Source organism: Cololabis saira, chromosome 20 (genome assembly GCF_033807715.1).
Source record: "Cololabis saira isolate AMF1-May2022 chromosome 20, fColSai1.1, whole genome shotgun sequence".
NCBI classification, from domain to species: domain Eukaryota; kingdom Metazoa; phylum Chordata; class Actinopteri; order Beloniformes; family Belonidae; genus Cololabis; species Cololabis saira.
The window spans coordinates 28420369-28436963 of NC_084606.1; the positions used below are offsets into that span (position 1 = coordinate 28420369).

At 39.0% G+C, this 16595-nt stretch overlaps 2 protein-coding genes across 2 annotated transcripts in view; one reads left to right on the forward strand and one right to left on the reverse strand.

Moving 5' to 3' along the window:
- LOC133420152 (collagen alpha-1(XXV) chain) overlaps positions 1-9739 on the forward strand; it is a 174044-nt gene extending 164305 nt beyond the window's left edge. The window contains exons 33-37 of the mRNA XM_061709747.1: positions 1167-1193; positions 2190-2243; positions 4841-4918; positions 7400-7438; positions 8515-9739. Of these exons, the coding sequence (XP_061565731.1) occupies positions 1167-1193; positions 2190-2243; positions 4841-4918; positions 7400-7438; positions 8515-8541 (225 nt within the window). The 3' untranslated portion in view covers positions 8542-9739. The remainder of the gene's footprint in view (positions 1-1166; positions 1194-2189; positions 2244-4840; positions 4919-7399; positions 7439-8514) is intronic.
- rpl34 (ribosomal protein L34) overlaps positions 1-16595 on the reverse strand; it is a 216838-nt gene that overhangs the window by 154717 nt on the left and 45526 nt on the right. The gene's annotated exons all lie outside the window — the stretch shown is intronic.

The window sequence follows — 16595 nt, forward strand, 5'->3', positions numbered from 1 at the left end:
CCTCTTAAGTAATTTCTCTGAACATACAGTGGCCACAAAAATGTAGTTGGATGCATTATTTTGCTATAAAATGTGATCTGTTCTTTATCACAGTAGTAGAATAAACTACATTTGCTCAAGCTGATAACATGTCAAAACTATTGTATAACAATGTTAACTCTGGTATGAATCTATATACAAATAGATACACATATACACACATTTTGAACATACAGAATCCCTTGTAAATACTTTTATAAAATATAAATGTAGCTATTTTAACTGAATGTACAGAAAATAAGTAAATCTATAAAAATAAATCTATAATCATTGTGAACACACCTATCTATATGTACATACTTTTTTACATGCACACGCATAGCAATACACATGACACACAAATCCTGTTTAACATGTCTGAAAAGAGGTAGGAAGAAGTACAACTTATTTAATCCAATATTCCATAATTACCCTTTTATATCAATTTGGTTTTCTGAGACATGAATTTATAAAAAAATTAAGAAAAAAAACAAAAAAAACAAACAAATAAAGAAATCTTTATATAAAGTAATGCAGAAAGTAATTAAATATTATTTTAAAACAACATTTTGTTTTATTGTAATGCTAATTTTAACGTTGTAAATTGACATCCGCGTCCAACTTCACACTGATACTCCTATACACATGACAATACCTCCTCCATACTTTACTGTTGGCATGGTATTTTGATGTTGGAAAAATTTAGCTATTTTGGACCATGAATAACGTTGACATATCAGAAGAATGTTGACAGTAGTGGCTCTTAACCACAACACCTCCAGACCAATACTAACTAGACTCCCGGGGGGCAAACTACTGGCTCACATTAGTTTTGATGAACTGATTAGTAGATGGATTCACTTCGCTACAGTACAGTGAATGTTTAATAAAAACATGGGAAATTATAATTGTTTGGGTTTTACAGCAGCAGTACAATATTTTTGACTGTTATTGTGACTTAACAGATAAAAATCTGATCATATTTTATGGCAAACTAACTGTAGAACAACATAAACACAACAGAAATCTCACCAGATTTTAACCGCTGGTAGAGTTTAAGCATTCGTGTGTAGTTAAAAACAACAGTATACATCACATAATAACATAATTCTATCAATATTGTAATTTGTGACTTCTCTTTGTTGCAGGGAGCTGCTGGCACACCAGGCTTGGATGTAAGTCTGCTCTGTTTTAGTGAGGGAACCAGACAGGGAAGGCAGTAGATTTACCTAAAAAATGACTCAACGTCTTTTTCAGCAGATAAAAAACAGTTTTAGATGCAGAATACAAAAAGTTATTTCAAAAAAGAGGAAAAGTGCAACTCTCCTGGGTCTAAATGGAACAATGTTCTTGTGTTCACACGAGCACATCAAAACTTTCTGGGCTTCAACGCAACGTTCGTGCTTCAGGCTCGGAGCGCTGTTGGCAATTATCCATCCCTTTACCCAGATTTGATTAGTGTCAGCTGTGCAGAACCACTTGATATACACAAAGAAACCCAACATACACCCACAGAACTCGGTTAATGTGGCGGAGCTCATCACAAAACCACACGAAGCCAGTTGCTACATATTTTCCATGTATTGCATGATGCAGGAAAAGATTCTGCAAATAAATTTCTCACATTTTTCTTTTCTTTTCTTTTAAATGAATTAATTTGAGGCCTTAACCACTTATCACTCATGTAGGGTACATTTGGCTCAGATGAAAGAGATTCCTTCGTGAGTTTAAATTGTGCTCCACACCTGATGCTCATGAGCTAATTGGTACCAGCAAGAAACATGGCTGCATGTTCTTACTTAAGGTTAATGTGTTGCAGGTTTAGTGCAAAACAGATTCTTTTCTTTTCCTTATGTGCACCAGTTCCTGCTGGGGGGCGATCTGGGAGAGTTGCATTTTTTTCCTCTTTTTATGAGTTCAAAAGTTAACCTCCTCACGTTAAGCTGAATAATTACTCCACATATACAAGAAGCAATATTTTCGTTTAGGCAGCTTTTCCTCAGTTTGCTCTTGTGGTCTCAGTTTATTTTAAATTTCACCCCACATCGTTCATGTTAGGATTTCTTTTCTGTTTGATCCTTATTGTTGTGTAGTTTTGTACGGACAGGAAACCCCTCTTCTGTTTTAACTCAATAAAGCCAGAGTAATTGAGTATAGCTGTACTTTTACAGGGGTTGCCAGGCTTAAAGGGAGATAAAGGCGACCTTGGGGAAAGAGGAGAAAAGGTAGACGTAGATAATGCTATGATGGCTCGTTAATAAAACCCCTAACATAACGGAGGGCTGATGTCAATGGACAGTGTAGAGGTATTTATTTTGCATATGTTTCAGTATGAGGTACACTGTGGCTGACTGCAGAGTTGTAGCTGAAAAAGAGTTGTTTTGATTTCTATTATGAGCTGCGCCTTTCTTTATTGATAAAATGTCATCTCCAATCATCTCAATTCCGCTTTTATTTTCCACTTTTCAGTGATCTCATTCTTTTTCCAAGTCCAGTTTCATTCTTAGGCATCTAAAAGTGATTTTGACATATTTGCCCAAACAAGTCCATTGACAACAGGCTCTTTAAAACCATTTGCCTTATTCCATGTGTTTTCCATGCATTTCATTTCCCTTCACTTGTTGAGCCTGTTGATAACCCTTCTTTTCCTTGTATTTCTAATTTACTACGCATGTCAAACTCTATTCTATTCTTTGACATAGAACATAGATGGATTACATATGGTGTGCTTTGTGAACTTGTGTGTTTACCAAATATTTTCTAGAGAGGCTGGCTTACACTCATCATGGACTTGGATGGTATATTGACACTGGGCTGAGAGTGATTTCTTATTACTGCTCGTTTTAGATCTTTGCAGAAAAATACCAAACATTCTGTGTACAATTTATAACTTAAGCTGGTTTTCTTAAATCAGCATTGGATCTTTATTATTTCAGTTCAGTTGACCTTTATTTGTACAGCACCAATTCACAACAAAAGCCATTTCATGGCACTCCACACAGAAGAAAAGTCCAATTCCGTCCAGACTTGGAGAGAACAACCTTCTGCCTCTACAGATCGGGGGTCAAGATGACAGGAAAGAGACAGCGACAAACAGAGAGAGAATACTCCATGGATATATGCATATGAAACACAAAAAGAAACCATTTTAATTGCAATAATAATGATGAATAAATAAGAAGAGTAAGAGAACTAAGTGAAGAGAGAGCTCATTGTGCCAGCAAAGCAGCCTAATCCTATTGCATCATAACTAAAAGGATGGTTAAGGGCACCTGAGCGGGCCCTAAATATAAGATTAATCAACAAAGGAAAGCTTTAAGCAACATCTTAAAGTAACTGAGAACTGGTTCTAACAGAAAGAGCCTAAAAGCTTAATCTGGAACGTGCAAAAGGCTGTCCTTCAAATGAAATAGCACTTTCAATTTCATTTTTAAGGAATGTTTGATCCCTTCTGTCGGCAAAAAGCCACTATATTTAGTTTTCTACTCCTGCCATGGTCTTAGGAAGTAAGGAAGTAATGATGGAAGAGAAAATATGAGCGGGAATCTTGCAGTCAGAAAAGCCAGTTAACCTCCACACCTCTAGGGGGCTCTGCTGAGCTAAAATGTCGTTTATTAGCGCTTCTTTAAATTTGTATCTAAAATTCCAACCACGTGTCGGTTGTCAAAAAACCTTTGATGTTATAAGGTAAATGAAATGTCTGCTTTTGTCTGCTGGAAATGTTTATGTTGCACAATAGTGCTGTACAAGATAAAGAACAATTCAAAGAAATGGAAGCCCAATCCTGCCATGACATCCATGCCCATGAACAGTGCCTGTAAGCTGCTGTCAACACTGCATTTGGCTGATTATGAAGGTTTTTTTAAAAAACATCTGTTTTGAAAAAAAAAAAAATCAATAGGGACACTAAAATGGGACTTTGACTTTTTAGTTGTGAAAATGTTCCTTTTTTTGGAACATAAACAGGATAAGAAACAGTTATCTTTGCTGCAAAGCTAAACCGTTAAATGTATATTGATGTTCACGTTCACATCCAGATAATGACTTGAAAACCTGTGTGCATTGTGGAATTGATTTTGTCTTACTGGAGGTGTTTTTTTCCCTGCTAGTCTTTCTCATCCTATGTGCCCTTGACACCCCTTTGGTCACTTTGGTCATGAAGTTTTTTCCACTCTTTCCTACATTGCTATCCTCCCCTTGTTTGTCCACTTCCTGTCCTAAGGAATGTGCCTAGAATACCCAATACTACCTCGGTATCCCCTCCTATCTAACCTTTCTGACCTTGTCCCTTTACCTTTTGGGTTGGTCAGATCCTCCTCCTTTTAATCCCTCCTTAAAGTGGTCATAATTGTTGACTAAATGAATTTAACTTGATGAAACCATTGTATCCACAGGGGGAGAAGGGAAAGAAGGGCAAAAAAGGGCCTAAGGGCGAGAAAGGAGAACAGGGTGCCCCAGGATTAGATGCACCCTGCCCATTGGTATGTCCCAACTGTGAGCTGGAAATGTCCTGCCAGACGCGTAGAGCAGCTGCCCCAAACAAGGAGGAGCTCCCTTTGGGTACACCGAGACCTGACTTTCTGCCCTGGCAGCGGGATCACCAGTAGAACCTGAAATGAAAAGTCATCAAACCCAAAAGTTTAGAGATAAAAACCCATCATAAAGTGCTGTCAACACCTGATTGGGCTTGGATTGTGGAATCGGCAAACTCACAGGGGAGCTCCTCCTTCACCTTCCCCTTGTGTCTGTCATGAGAGACGGCTGCAGGGGTTAAAGGCCATCCACCTTTCTCCCAGTAACACTCCTAGGTCTTTGCAAACAGGGTTTCCGGGGATTTAAGGGTGAAAAGGGGGAACCAGGTCAGCCAGGTCTGGACGGGCTGGATGCCCCATGCCAATTGGTACAGTATTTCTCTTTTTCCTTAACATCCTACCCATGCATGCCACCTTCATTCATTACTGAAACAAACTATGCATGACTGGAAAGCTTGACGAGCATGAACAGAGCAGACTTCATTTGAATCACAAAAAAACATTTTCTATTGATAAGAAGCATCCAGCGCAAATATATGTGCCACTAACATTTTGACCGCAAGCAGCCGCTTTTAGACTTTGCAAGTGAAATCAGTAAATGATCACTGACTCATAAATATGTCCCTCTAACTGAATCCTGCCACTCCCTTGATTAAAACTGGAGATTAAAATCAATCAATCAATCAATCCTGTGTCCCTTCCCGACTGATTCCTCATTGGACCAGTTACCTTTTAACCTGATGCTAACACAGACCCTGTACTGAACAGCCAGCCATGCTGCAGTAGCATGGATCCCTTCTTCAGTCTTTAACTCTCCTTCCCTTCCTGTTGTACCAATTGGACCAGACCGTGACAAGAAGAGAAAACGAACGTTCAGTACATCACAGCTGCAGATGTGCGAAGACTATTCTTTTTTTTTTTTGTCTTTTTTCTTTTAAAAAGGCTTTTCTGTTGTTGAACCAATGCTTTATGGTGCATAGATATTCTCATATTACGGGGGAAAATGTAGGTGGTTTAAGCATCCAGGTACTTAATTTCACGATTCATTGTAAATTTTGTGTAGACACTGGAAAAAAAGGTGAAAAAAAGAAGCATTCATGTATCACCTACCACTGCACCTGCATTTATCAAATCATATTATTCTTGTCCTAGCTCAGTGCTGTTTGGAAACTCAGTTGAAGTATTACTATAATAAAATCAAAGTGTAGTATCATCATGATATGCATGAGCTCTATTTTGCTGTGTCTCATGTGCATGATTGAAGTTTTATTTTCAGTTGTCATTACATTTTATATGAATTTCTTTTTTAAAAAATAACAATAACACAGTCAGAAACCAGCCAAATGATTCAGATCTGTCAGCTAAATGTAATCAAAATATTGTTTCACAGTCTTTCTGTCCATAACTCTGGTAAGAGCTTTGAATATTCAACACAATTCAGTATTTTCAGGACTTTTCTGTTGCCAACACAACTTCAACAGCTGTTACAAAACATAGCAGTTTGATATTACTCTCCCTCTGTCACTGTATTGTCCAAGTGGGTTTTTCACTCAGACATACGGATGCAAACAATTTAGTGAACCCTCTAAGTCCTTTTTTTCTTTCTCTTTTTTAATTGTCCACCTGAGAAATGTCCTCAGGTTTAATAACTTAAACCTTTGAGGCCAGTTATTAGGATTTCACAGAGATCTGAAATATAAAAGGCAAAATTTGAAATTATTTTCAGGGGGAAAAAAATTCCAGTGGTGTTTACTAAATATGTTGTAACAGAAATCAAAGGAGGAGATCTAATTAAAAAACAAATGCTGATTTATTTTTTATTTTTTTATCAAAATACAACAGACAGTTTAAAAGAATCCTTTTTATGTTTGTCAGAACAGTCAATTTTAAAGGCTGGAGTCAGAATCATCTGCTGGGTTTACGTTCATGCCACACCCACTGCCAAGATGCAGCAAATGCAGAATAATATGAAGCCGGGTGGGGATAAAGCTGGATAACTCAATCCTGATCTGGGTCTGTGATGTCACAATTGCTCGGTGCAGGACATACAGTATCTTCAGACAGGGAACACCAAAAAAAGTGACAGGGATGTGTTATGTCTAAATTTTAAAGTTGGTCGACTCTCCAGACATCCAGTTGTATGCATGCAAGCACAGAATTTTTTTTATAAGAAGTCCTCTATGAGTCCATCAAATGTCACGTGTCTTGGTTGTAGAACCACTGGAGAGGCTTTTTCTTCTGAATGTACCACACTTGTACAGTATACTGTAGAAATGTGGTGTTGACTGAGTTTTTACAACAAACCAAGAAGAAAGGGGTTCATGTGCAACTCACATCTCTTTAAGTTTAGGAGGGAAGATTTGGGAATTTTATTCATTCAATTCAATGAAATCTGAAGAACAAAAAAACTGATTTTATTTTTGTTTGTTTGATCTAAAGTCCAAATGAGAAAAACTGAATAAGAAAAAAGAGTAAAGTAAAAATAAAAACTAAATTTGGCGCTGAAACATAATAATCAGAAATAAAACGTTTTTTTTTCTTTTAGAATAAATCCTAAAAGGCAGCAGTAAAGGCTACCAAAGCTGCTCATCTTCCTCTTTTTTAATTATATTGAAAGAATTAAAGGGATGAATGTGTAATAGTCGAGCTTTCTGTAAGAAAAAAACATTATTTGTCGCCAAAATAATTGTGTCTCCTACTTTGAGATCTGTGCTTGTTTATGGGATGCATGTGTCCAAGAACAGCTCATACTTGACCTTGAAGTGTACAGTAGGTGTTGCATTTGAAACTCTTGTCTGCAACGAATCCCACATCCTGTTCCAGTCTCACTGTTGCTTCTCTGTCAACAGGGTCCAGATGGATTACCGATGCCTGGCTGCTGGCAGAAGGTAAGACAAGCACACACAGTTTTCAAGTCATCTTAGACCTTTACAGTGGCATCAAAGCTTGTGTGACAGTTGCACAGAGTGAGCGAAATGAACTAAAATGAGATATTGTAATCCTCACGTCCCAGTCACGATAAGAGTTTTATGATTTAATCAATGCCTTCAGGTTTGATGGACATAAGCTTCAAATATGTTGTTCACTCACTATCAGTTTATCATATTTTTCATGTCCCTCTATGTTTGCATGGTGTTTTTGTTGAAAACCAGTGTTCTGACAAAAAACATCTCACTGAAACAAACATCCAACTCAAATGTGTGAAACAATGTGACGAGTCTTCCATCTTCCAGCATCCAATCGTGTCACTCTCTTCTGTGTTTTTCTTGCAGTGATCGCGCTAACCTGAAACGCATGGAGTTTGTAAATAATGCTTCTTATATGGTATTTATAGTTTTTTTTAAATGGGAAAAGCAAGTCTAAAAGGAAAAAAAAAAAGAAATTTGTGTGTACAACCATACAAAAAGAGATAACCGTTCGAGTTTCATGCCCTAAGCTGCTTCTACTCACATCGCCGTGTGGAAACAAAACGTGTCTGTCCGCTGTCTCACGTCCACGTTGTGGTGGAGATCAGATCCTCGGCTGGCGGCAGGACCTGTGTCTTCAGCCCTTTGCATGGCTCAAACTGGAGCGGCAGATTCACGGGTCGGGGTGGGGCGGGGAGTGAGAGGAGGAGGAGGAAGAGGAAGAGGAGGAAGGGAGGTAGGAGGATCTGGACCGGCTTCCTAACACCAAACGCTGCGTGTTGTGTGTTGTTTGGTCCCAACAAGCTCACCACCCATTCATATGGCACCATTTTCCCAAAGACTAAAAAAAAGAAAAGGAAAAAGACTGTGCCAAGCTGAACATTGCTCCCCCGACCCCTGAAAAAGCATGAGTAGTGTATTATATTTAAATGTATTGTACATACATGTCACTGTTATGTGGTTGCGTCATGGCTTCTGCAAAACAAAAAAAGACACTAACAAAAAAAAAAAAAAAAGAGACAGAGCTCTGAAACTGTAATTGTTCCTTTCCTTTAAAGGGAGTCACCCCATGGCTGGTAGCCTGAGTATCCCCAGATAGTAAAGCTGGTGGTCATTTTTTGCTTTATTGTGGTGACGCCTGCAGAGAGTACAGTCTCAGCAGGCGCTCACTGTTGCGTTCAAGACGGCTCGGCATCGTCAGTCTGGAGCTTCAAGCAACCGCACGTCTCCAGACGAGAGCTTGGCAAGGCTCACTCCACTGAAAGGAAAACAAATCCGATTCACACATGTTTGAGTCTGGACAGCCGAGCTCGGGAATCCCTCTGAACGTTCAGGAATGGATTCTGCAGGAGAGTCGCAAAACAGTCTCATTGGTCTCCATGGAGATCGGCTGGAGCCTCAGCCTCTTCTGGCAGCTTCAGGGTCGACTGAGAGCGCTGACGGAATGCAATCATGTTTTATCTTCTTCATTCATCGTTTTTCTTTTTTGCTCTCATTCTCACACATCATTTGTATTTCTTGTATAATAGCCTTTGGTGCCTCAAGCTTTTATTCATTCCTTTATCTGAAATGTACAAACATATTTCATATTTTTGAACCATTTGAATGACATGTATTTTAAAAAAAAAGACTGTTTGGTAAGTTGTGAGGAGGCTGAAAAGACATTTCACACTGTTTTTCAAGTGAATTGTTTTTCATACGAGTGCTTTGATTATCCATCTTGACTGAACAGCCACTGATCTAACGAGTGGTTTCAAACAAAAAAAGAGGAGAGAAATCTTGTTTTTTAAAAAAGAACAAAACATCCAGCATTGTTGTGAAAATGCTACATTTTCATACAAACCTCTTCATTGGGGAAGTTGTTTGTACCGTGTTGTTAGTTTGCTGCATGAACACAGTTTTGAACATTTCTTAAATAGTGAAAATCAAACATTTATTTGACGTAGTGCAACAACGGTATTGAGCGTTGTTCCGTTTCTACAGAGTCAGATTTGACTGAAACACACAGTTGCTGATGCTTCACATGTGTCAGATTAAGGCAGAATACCTTTTCCATCATGTCACACCACATGTGTATGGTCTTAAGTTTAAAAAAGCATGAGTTAGACAAGACAAGCTAATTTGGATAGACACCGTTAACTGGTCATCTTCCACTAACAATGAGCTATTTGGAGGCCGGTCATGTCACATTCCTTATCAGATGGAGCAAAATTCAATACAGCATCAAAGTCATTTTCTTTAATCACAATTATTTTTCTTTTCATGTTTCCGGTGTTCAAATTGCCTTTTTTATTTTGAGGTTTTTTTTTTCAACATTACAAATATGCATGATACTGTAAAAGCAGATGTTTTGGGATGCAGCAGCAGCCACGGATGGGTCTGAAAGGATGTCCTTCCATGTGGTTTCTGCTCGTTGTGTGGTTCCTCTCACCGTGATAAAGAATGGATGCACATCTGTACAGACCGTAATGGTGCTATCTGACAGTAGGATGTGCTCTACCAGTGGCATGAACTTACACAACAGGTTTCTTTATTGATGTTGGAGTTTTATGTTTGTGACAGTTTCAAGTTCTGTGTGCTTATATGTGTGTATTTGTCCCGGTACTTTAAGTGGTACATTATTTATTTTTCTATATTTTCTTAAATGAAGGCATTTTGGTTCTGAGCAGCATTCCTTTCAGCTTCTGATGCTTGTTTCCTTTCGAAATGAAGAACTTTGGGTCATTCTACTACGACATCATGACACACTTTTACAAATGGCACCGTGGGAAGGAAGTCACAGAGCAAATGTGTCCTCTGTGCATTTACTTCAATTTATAGGCCTTACCATGACATGCGTACATCTGTTTTTATTTAATTTAGTGTGTCAAAAAAGCTAACTACGACAGCAAAGTATACATGGCCTGAATGTTGACGGGCCCAGCCAATGCGACCACATACAGTTACAGATGACAGCCTTTCTCTTTTCTCTCTCTATATCTTTGCATTGAATGTAGTTTGATATATGTATAGTGGATTATTAATGTACTGTTGACACGTGTGCTCATTTGACATAAAGTGCAATTTTACTTTGGTTCGTGTGTGTAGCATCAAATGCAGCTTAAATATCACATTGCAGTGATTTCTGTAGCTCCATTTGTTCAGTAATGCTACCCTGTACACCACTACCTGGAAAGAAAGTGTTTATTTACCAGGAGACAAAGAAGCAGATGTAAACATGGACCTTTTTATCAAATCTTAATTTACATGATTCTTGCTTCAAACTGTCCCTTGACTTATATTTGAAAGTGTTATTTCCATTTTATATTTTACTAAGTTTTTGCAAAGTGTTCTTTTTTTATTTTTTTATTTTGTTTTTTGATTTCCAGCCTTTGTTACAATATTTGTTTTTACAAGGTGCTGTATCTTTAGCATGTGCAGCTAATTTTTTAATAGATTTTTTTTTTTATTGATTAATCTTTTGTTTGTTTCAGATTTTGTTAAAGTTTCAACTGTAGTTTATTAAGCTATTAGCAGAAATGCCAAAATATTTCTTGCGTTCATTTCCACATCAGTATTAAAGGAGTTGCTGAGGAGCTGCACTGAGACGTCCACCAACTGAAAAATGTTGTCCCAGAAACTTTTTGGTTCAAGTTTGTCTCTGAGGACACGACGGAGTTGGTATAAAGCAAGTTTGGCACAATAAAGCCACATTCAGTGTTCTATATTTTTGTTGTCAGAAGATTTAAAACAATAACAATCATTTGTAAACCTCTGTACCCTCAGATGCACTCCAGCCTTACTGAAAAGATACAATTCTCCCACATATGAAATTTTACCTTATTTGATCTGAAACTAAATCCCGACGGAACTGAAGCAAAGCAAAATCCATTTTGTGACTTATTGGAAATGTTTTTTTTCTTTCTTTCTTTTTTTTTTGGTTGAGATTTTTATTAATTTCTCTTTTGAATTTGTATTACTTTTGTCTGCCCACTTGATTTACCCACATTGTGTTCACACTCTGTGTTTCAAGTTGACATTTCGTATGACTGTTCCATTGGAGCCAAATAAACAGTCTTTCAAATACACCAAAAAGCGTCTCTTGCCTTTAACTGTTCGTTTGCATTCAGCATCTCCAGGTAGCACTAAATTCTGTGTTCTTTAGTAAAATAACCGTGGCTAATGGTCACATAACATATCTATAAAATCATTAAAATCCAGACATATATTACGGATGTAAAGCATAAACACAAAAGTGTACAGGCATGCTTGTAATGATATGCTCCACATGACTATTCAGGAACACACAATTTAACTGACATGGTATAAACTACAGGCTGTGCACTGTCTTGTGTCCGGCATTACTTCATCTTGGGAAAACTCAGATGAGAACAACACATCTGGGCATGTTGGCCTTGAGCTATGTCCCTGTCCCTTTTTATAAGAACTGGTGGAGCTGAAACAACTAAGGCCAGCAACGTTCACTTGGAGCCTTAGTCAGCTGGCCACTGGCTAATCAACTGGCTAGTCAATGTGAAAGGTTCCAGGCCAACCTGGGAAAGTCTTTAGCTGCGTTTCCATTTCGGTGGTTTTTCCAAACCATTGAAACGTGTCTCCATTTCCAGGAACGGCCCTGCAAAAGTGGCCTTCAGGAACCTTTACAGGGAGATAAAATGTTCCTGTTGTAGGAGAAGTGCTAACATTGGCCTGCAGGAACTACCTGGCAGGGTCTGCTGACGGGGATTTTTTTCTTTTTTTTTTCCGGTATTTTCTAAAATATGCTCAACACTCATGTGAACATAACCAGGGCTGCACATAAGTGGGCCGCCAGAGCGCATGCGCCGTCAAAATCCATAGTGCGCTGTCAATCTTGTGCTGCGAAGCGCTTTTGCGTACCAACAGCTGGGGCTCATATTATTGGTTGTGGCCAGACCAGAATACTAATATTAAAAGATCTATTGCGAGAGCTTTTCCCCAGAACTGCCACTCAAAGTTGGTACTGGCCAATCACAGCGCGTCCTTACTCCATGCTCGTTGCGGCGGTGGGTTGGGCAGGAAGAGATGGAAGGATCTATCATCACAAGCAGCTTTACTGAACAGACCCCACGTCTTGTCAAAATGTCCAAGAAGCAAGCGCCATTAAGTAATTATTTTGGCGTTCCACCACAACCAACTACAAAGAGACGCCAAACTGAACCACTACCCGAATCGAACAGAAAACGTGTGTTCGCCGAGAAGTGGCTGCATGATGTTACGGGCAACGCGCACCGTACGTCGCGTTCCCGCGTATCCTACCCCGTAAGCTCTGCGTCGGTGCAACGCGGAACCATAAATCAGCCAGCGTCCGTCACTACGTGCAGCAGTTACCTGCACCAGCAAGACGCTGCTCTCTGATTATGGCTCAAAGTTTATGAAAACCCCAAATAAAAAATAAATTTGAGAATATTTTATGAAATCAATAAACAATTCCATCATCAAAATTATAACAAATAAAGGTTCAACATATGTTGCTTTGCATGTAATGAGACTAGGTAATATATTAGTTTCACCTTTTAAGTTGAATTATTGAAATAGATTAACTTTTACACCATATTCTAGTTGAATTATTGAAATAGATTAACTTTTACACCATATTCTAGTTGAATTATTGAAATAAATTAACTTTTACACCATATTCTAGTTGAATTATTGAAATAAGTTAACTTTTACACCAAATTCTAGTTGAATTATTGAAATAAGTTCACTTTTACACCATATTCTTCACCTGAAGCAATATTCTACACCTTGGCTGATGTGGACATACAGAGCATAGGAGGCTATTTCAGCTGCTATATGGTTGGCTGTCTGTACAGTCATGCAAGTTCAATGCTATTAAAGAACACGTTTTTTCATATAAAATAAACACATTTTTATGCAGTTTAGAAGTTTTGGGGCTTTTTTTTGGCTCCTGCGCTGCTGAAATCGGGGCGTCCTTTATTTCTATTTCTGAAAGTTGGCAACCCTAGGTGCAAAATATGCCGTGAGCATCCCAATCTGGCCGATAAAAACTAACTTTTATACTGACTCTGCAGACTAACACGCACTAGGGATGGGCGGTATGGACTAAAAAATGTATCACGATAATTTCCGGCATTTATCCCGATAACGATTAAAAAATACCAATTCAACTCCACCTTTTCAACTATAAATCTATCTCGCTCTCAGATCCGCCATGTTTGTTACACAAATCGTCATCAACGGGAATTTATCCTTTTTCTTTCTTTCTTTCTTTCTTTCTTTCTTTCTTTCTTTCTTTCTTTCTTTCTTTCTTTCTTTCTTTCTTTCTTTCTTTCTTTCTTTCTTTCTTTCTTTCTTTCTTTCTTTCTTTCTTTCTTTCTTTCTTTCAGGCTCATTTCCTTCCTTCCTTCCTACCTTCTTTCCTCCTGCTCTCTCCTTCCCTCTTCCCTTCCTCTTTTCTCCCTTCCTTCCTCCTTTCCTTGTTTTCTCCCTTCTCCCCTTTTCTTCCTTCCTTCCTTCCTTCCTTCCTTCCTTCCTTCCTTCCTTCCTTCTTTTTTCCCTTCCTTCCTTCTTTCCTCCTGCTCTCTTTCCTTCTTTTCTCCCTTCCTTCCTTCCTTCCTTCCTTCCTTCCTTCCTTCCTTCCTTCCTTCCTCCTGCTCTCTCCTTCCTTCTTTTTTTCCTCTTTTCTCCCTTCCTTCCTTCCTTCCTTCCTTCCTTCCTTCCCGTACGTTGTGGATTTAACGCAGAACCATAAATCATTTTTACACAAAAACTTTATCAAAGGGAATTTATCGTTTTTACCGCGAGATGACAAATTCTTATCGTGAGGAATTTTTTGGACGGTATATCGTGAACGGTAAAATATCGCCCATTCCTAACACGCACCATAATTTGTTAATTCATCTTTATAAGTGAATAAATATCGTTTTGCCTATAACTTATTCCTGCATCCCTCTTTTATCGATCCGGCGAGACGGGTCACCGCGTTTTTGGAGCCCCAAGTCACATATCCAGGGGCTCCTCTGAGCACCAGACCAAAATAATTATGTGCAGCCCTGAACATAACTCATCTGAACCATTTGGACCAGAAATATGTTGCTGTGAGTTAATTTGATGAAGATGGAGATGAAGAAAAACAATAGATGTACCGATGAGTGGGTTCCGGCCTTGTTGGTTTATTACACATCGTGGAGAGGTCCACCTGGGGGTTTTCTTGTAATCTCAATCACTACCACCACTGTGTATGTTTAAAAAAAATTTACAAAACCATAAGTAGCATCTCTTGTTAACTTGTTTCTTCTTCTCTTTCTTCTTTTGCTGCATTCTTCGTTTTTGTCATCTCCTTATTTGCCAACAGCAAAAAAATGTACATTACCTTGATCATGTGCTAAGCTGTATTGTTTGTTTGGTCAATGGCTCTTGTGTGGCGCAACAGTATAATGGAGACATGCCGGCTGAGGGGGGATCAGCCCTGTTAGAGGTTTCTGTCCGGCAAGTTTTCCCTGAAGTGCAACGACCACGCCTGCAACTATGGATAAATGTATTGTTTCAAATGATATTGCCCGATGAGTGCCATAAAAATGAACCCCCGGTCTATTGAGCATAGATGTGAAATGTATCTGTGGAAATTAAAACCGATTTTTGGAAGATATTTTAAGTTTGCACGTTAATGTTGTAAAGCTGGACATTTTAACATGGGGGTTTGTTAGGTTCATACACTTAACATTTGTATCATCAAACTTTCTGGAGAGAAAAGAGACACAGCACGGTTAAATGACTTGCAGCAAGGAGAGCAGTCAAGACGTGTAAAATCTCAAACCTACTCTAAATTTGTCTCTCTGCTTCCTTGGCTTTTATTCACTCTGGGAGTGCCCTAGGTTACATAGCTGACTGCGCCCCTAAAGGGAGGGAGAAAGGGAGTGGTCGCGGTCAGTGGAAAGGTATAGATTTGTTCTTGTTCTTGTTTGTTTAGCAACAAGATGTTTCCTCTTCTCTGCAGATTCCTGCTTTATGCTGATAATCAGGAATCTTCTTGTGCAGCACTTTTTAATCACTTAACACAGCATTGTTTTATCAGTGCGTCACAGGCGTAAGCAAATTATCATACGTTCATTTCATTTCTGTTGTAGTCACACATTTACACTCAGAGATCATCAATGTTCATCTTCTCCATAAGTGCCGGGATCAGGGAACAGGTCCGGCAGATGCAGGTAGTCATCGATGTCATCATCCTTTTCTCCTTCGCTGTCATCTTCGTTGTCCGTCGTCGAGGAATCCGTGGCTAGCAGGGGGTATGTCTCCTGTAATGATGCCGCAAACACCGCTATTGATGTGAGCGCCGAGGCTACCAAGGTTTTGTAGCGTCCGAACACGTTCAGCCAATCCTCCCACATGGAGGTATTTACCCCTGAATGTTCCTTCATTTTAGCGTTTAATGCTCGAAGTCCTTGAATGGTCTTAGTCAATGAAGGTTGACTCAGTTTTGGAGTCGGCCTCTGCTGAACATTCAAGGAACTGCAAGACTTCTGCGTTGGGGTGAACTTAGCACACCAGATGTAGCTGGATTCAGTCAACGGGTACAGTTCATGAGAGTAGAGCACGTACAGCAAGTCATTAGTCGACTGTGTCCATGGAGGAACACCAAGGAGGAAGCTGCTCTCCCAAAAAAAAAAAAGAAAAATGTATGCCTTAAGTTTGCCATAGTGCATTTTTGCAATGCTGTTTGGAAAAAGCTCTGCAGATGGATGATTTTCAGAAAGAATACTCAACACTATATATGACATCATCATTATTTGGGCTTGCTCCACTGGCTCAGGGCCTGGACCAGTTGCACTCAGATGAAAATGAATCTTACTAAAATACCTTTTAAAGAAGCCCAGTGAGAGCCCAGACCTTAACCCCAAAGGGATGACGTTGAATGACCCCAATAGACCATTTTTCTCCAGGAAATCTTAGAAATGTACCTTGGCTGAAGCATTAAAGACAAAATGGTCAAAGATTTGTGATGAGTGATGTGCAACCACATGTAGTTTCAGAACAACCAACACATACTTGAGGCCAAAGCAGGTGTGACCAGTTATTAACGGGCAACCTGCATTTACTTTGACCATACTGTAAACATCTTAATGCAAATGTTAAATTGGTGTGTTCCAATGTATGTTAT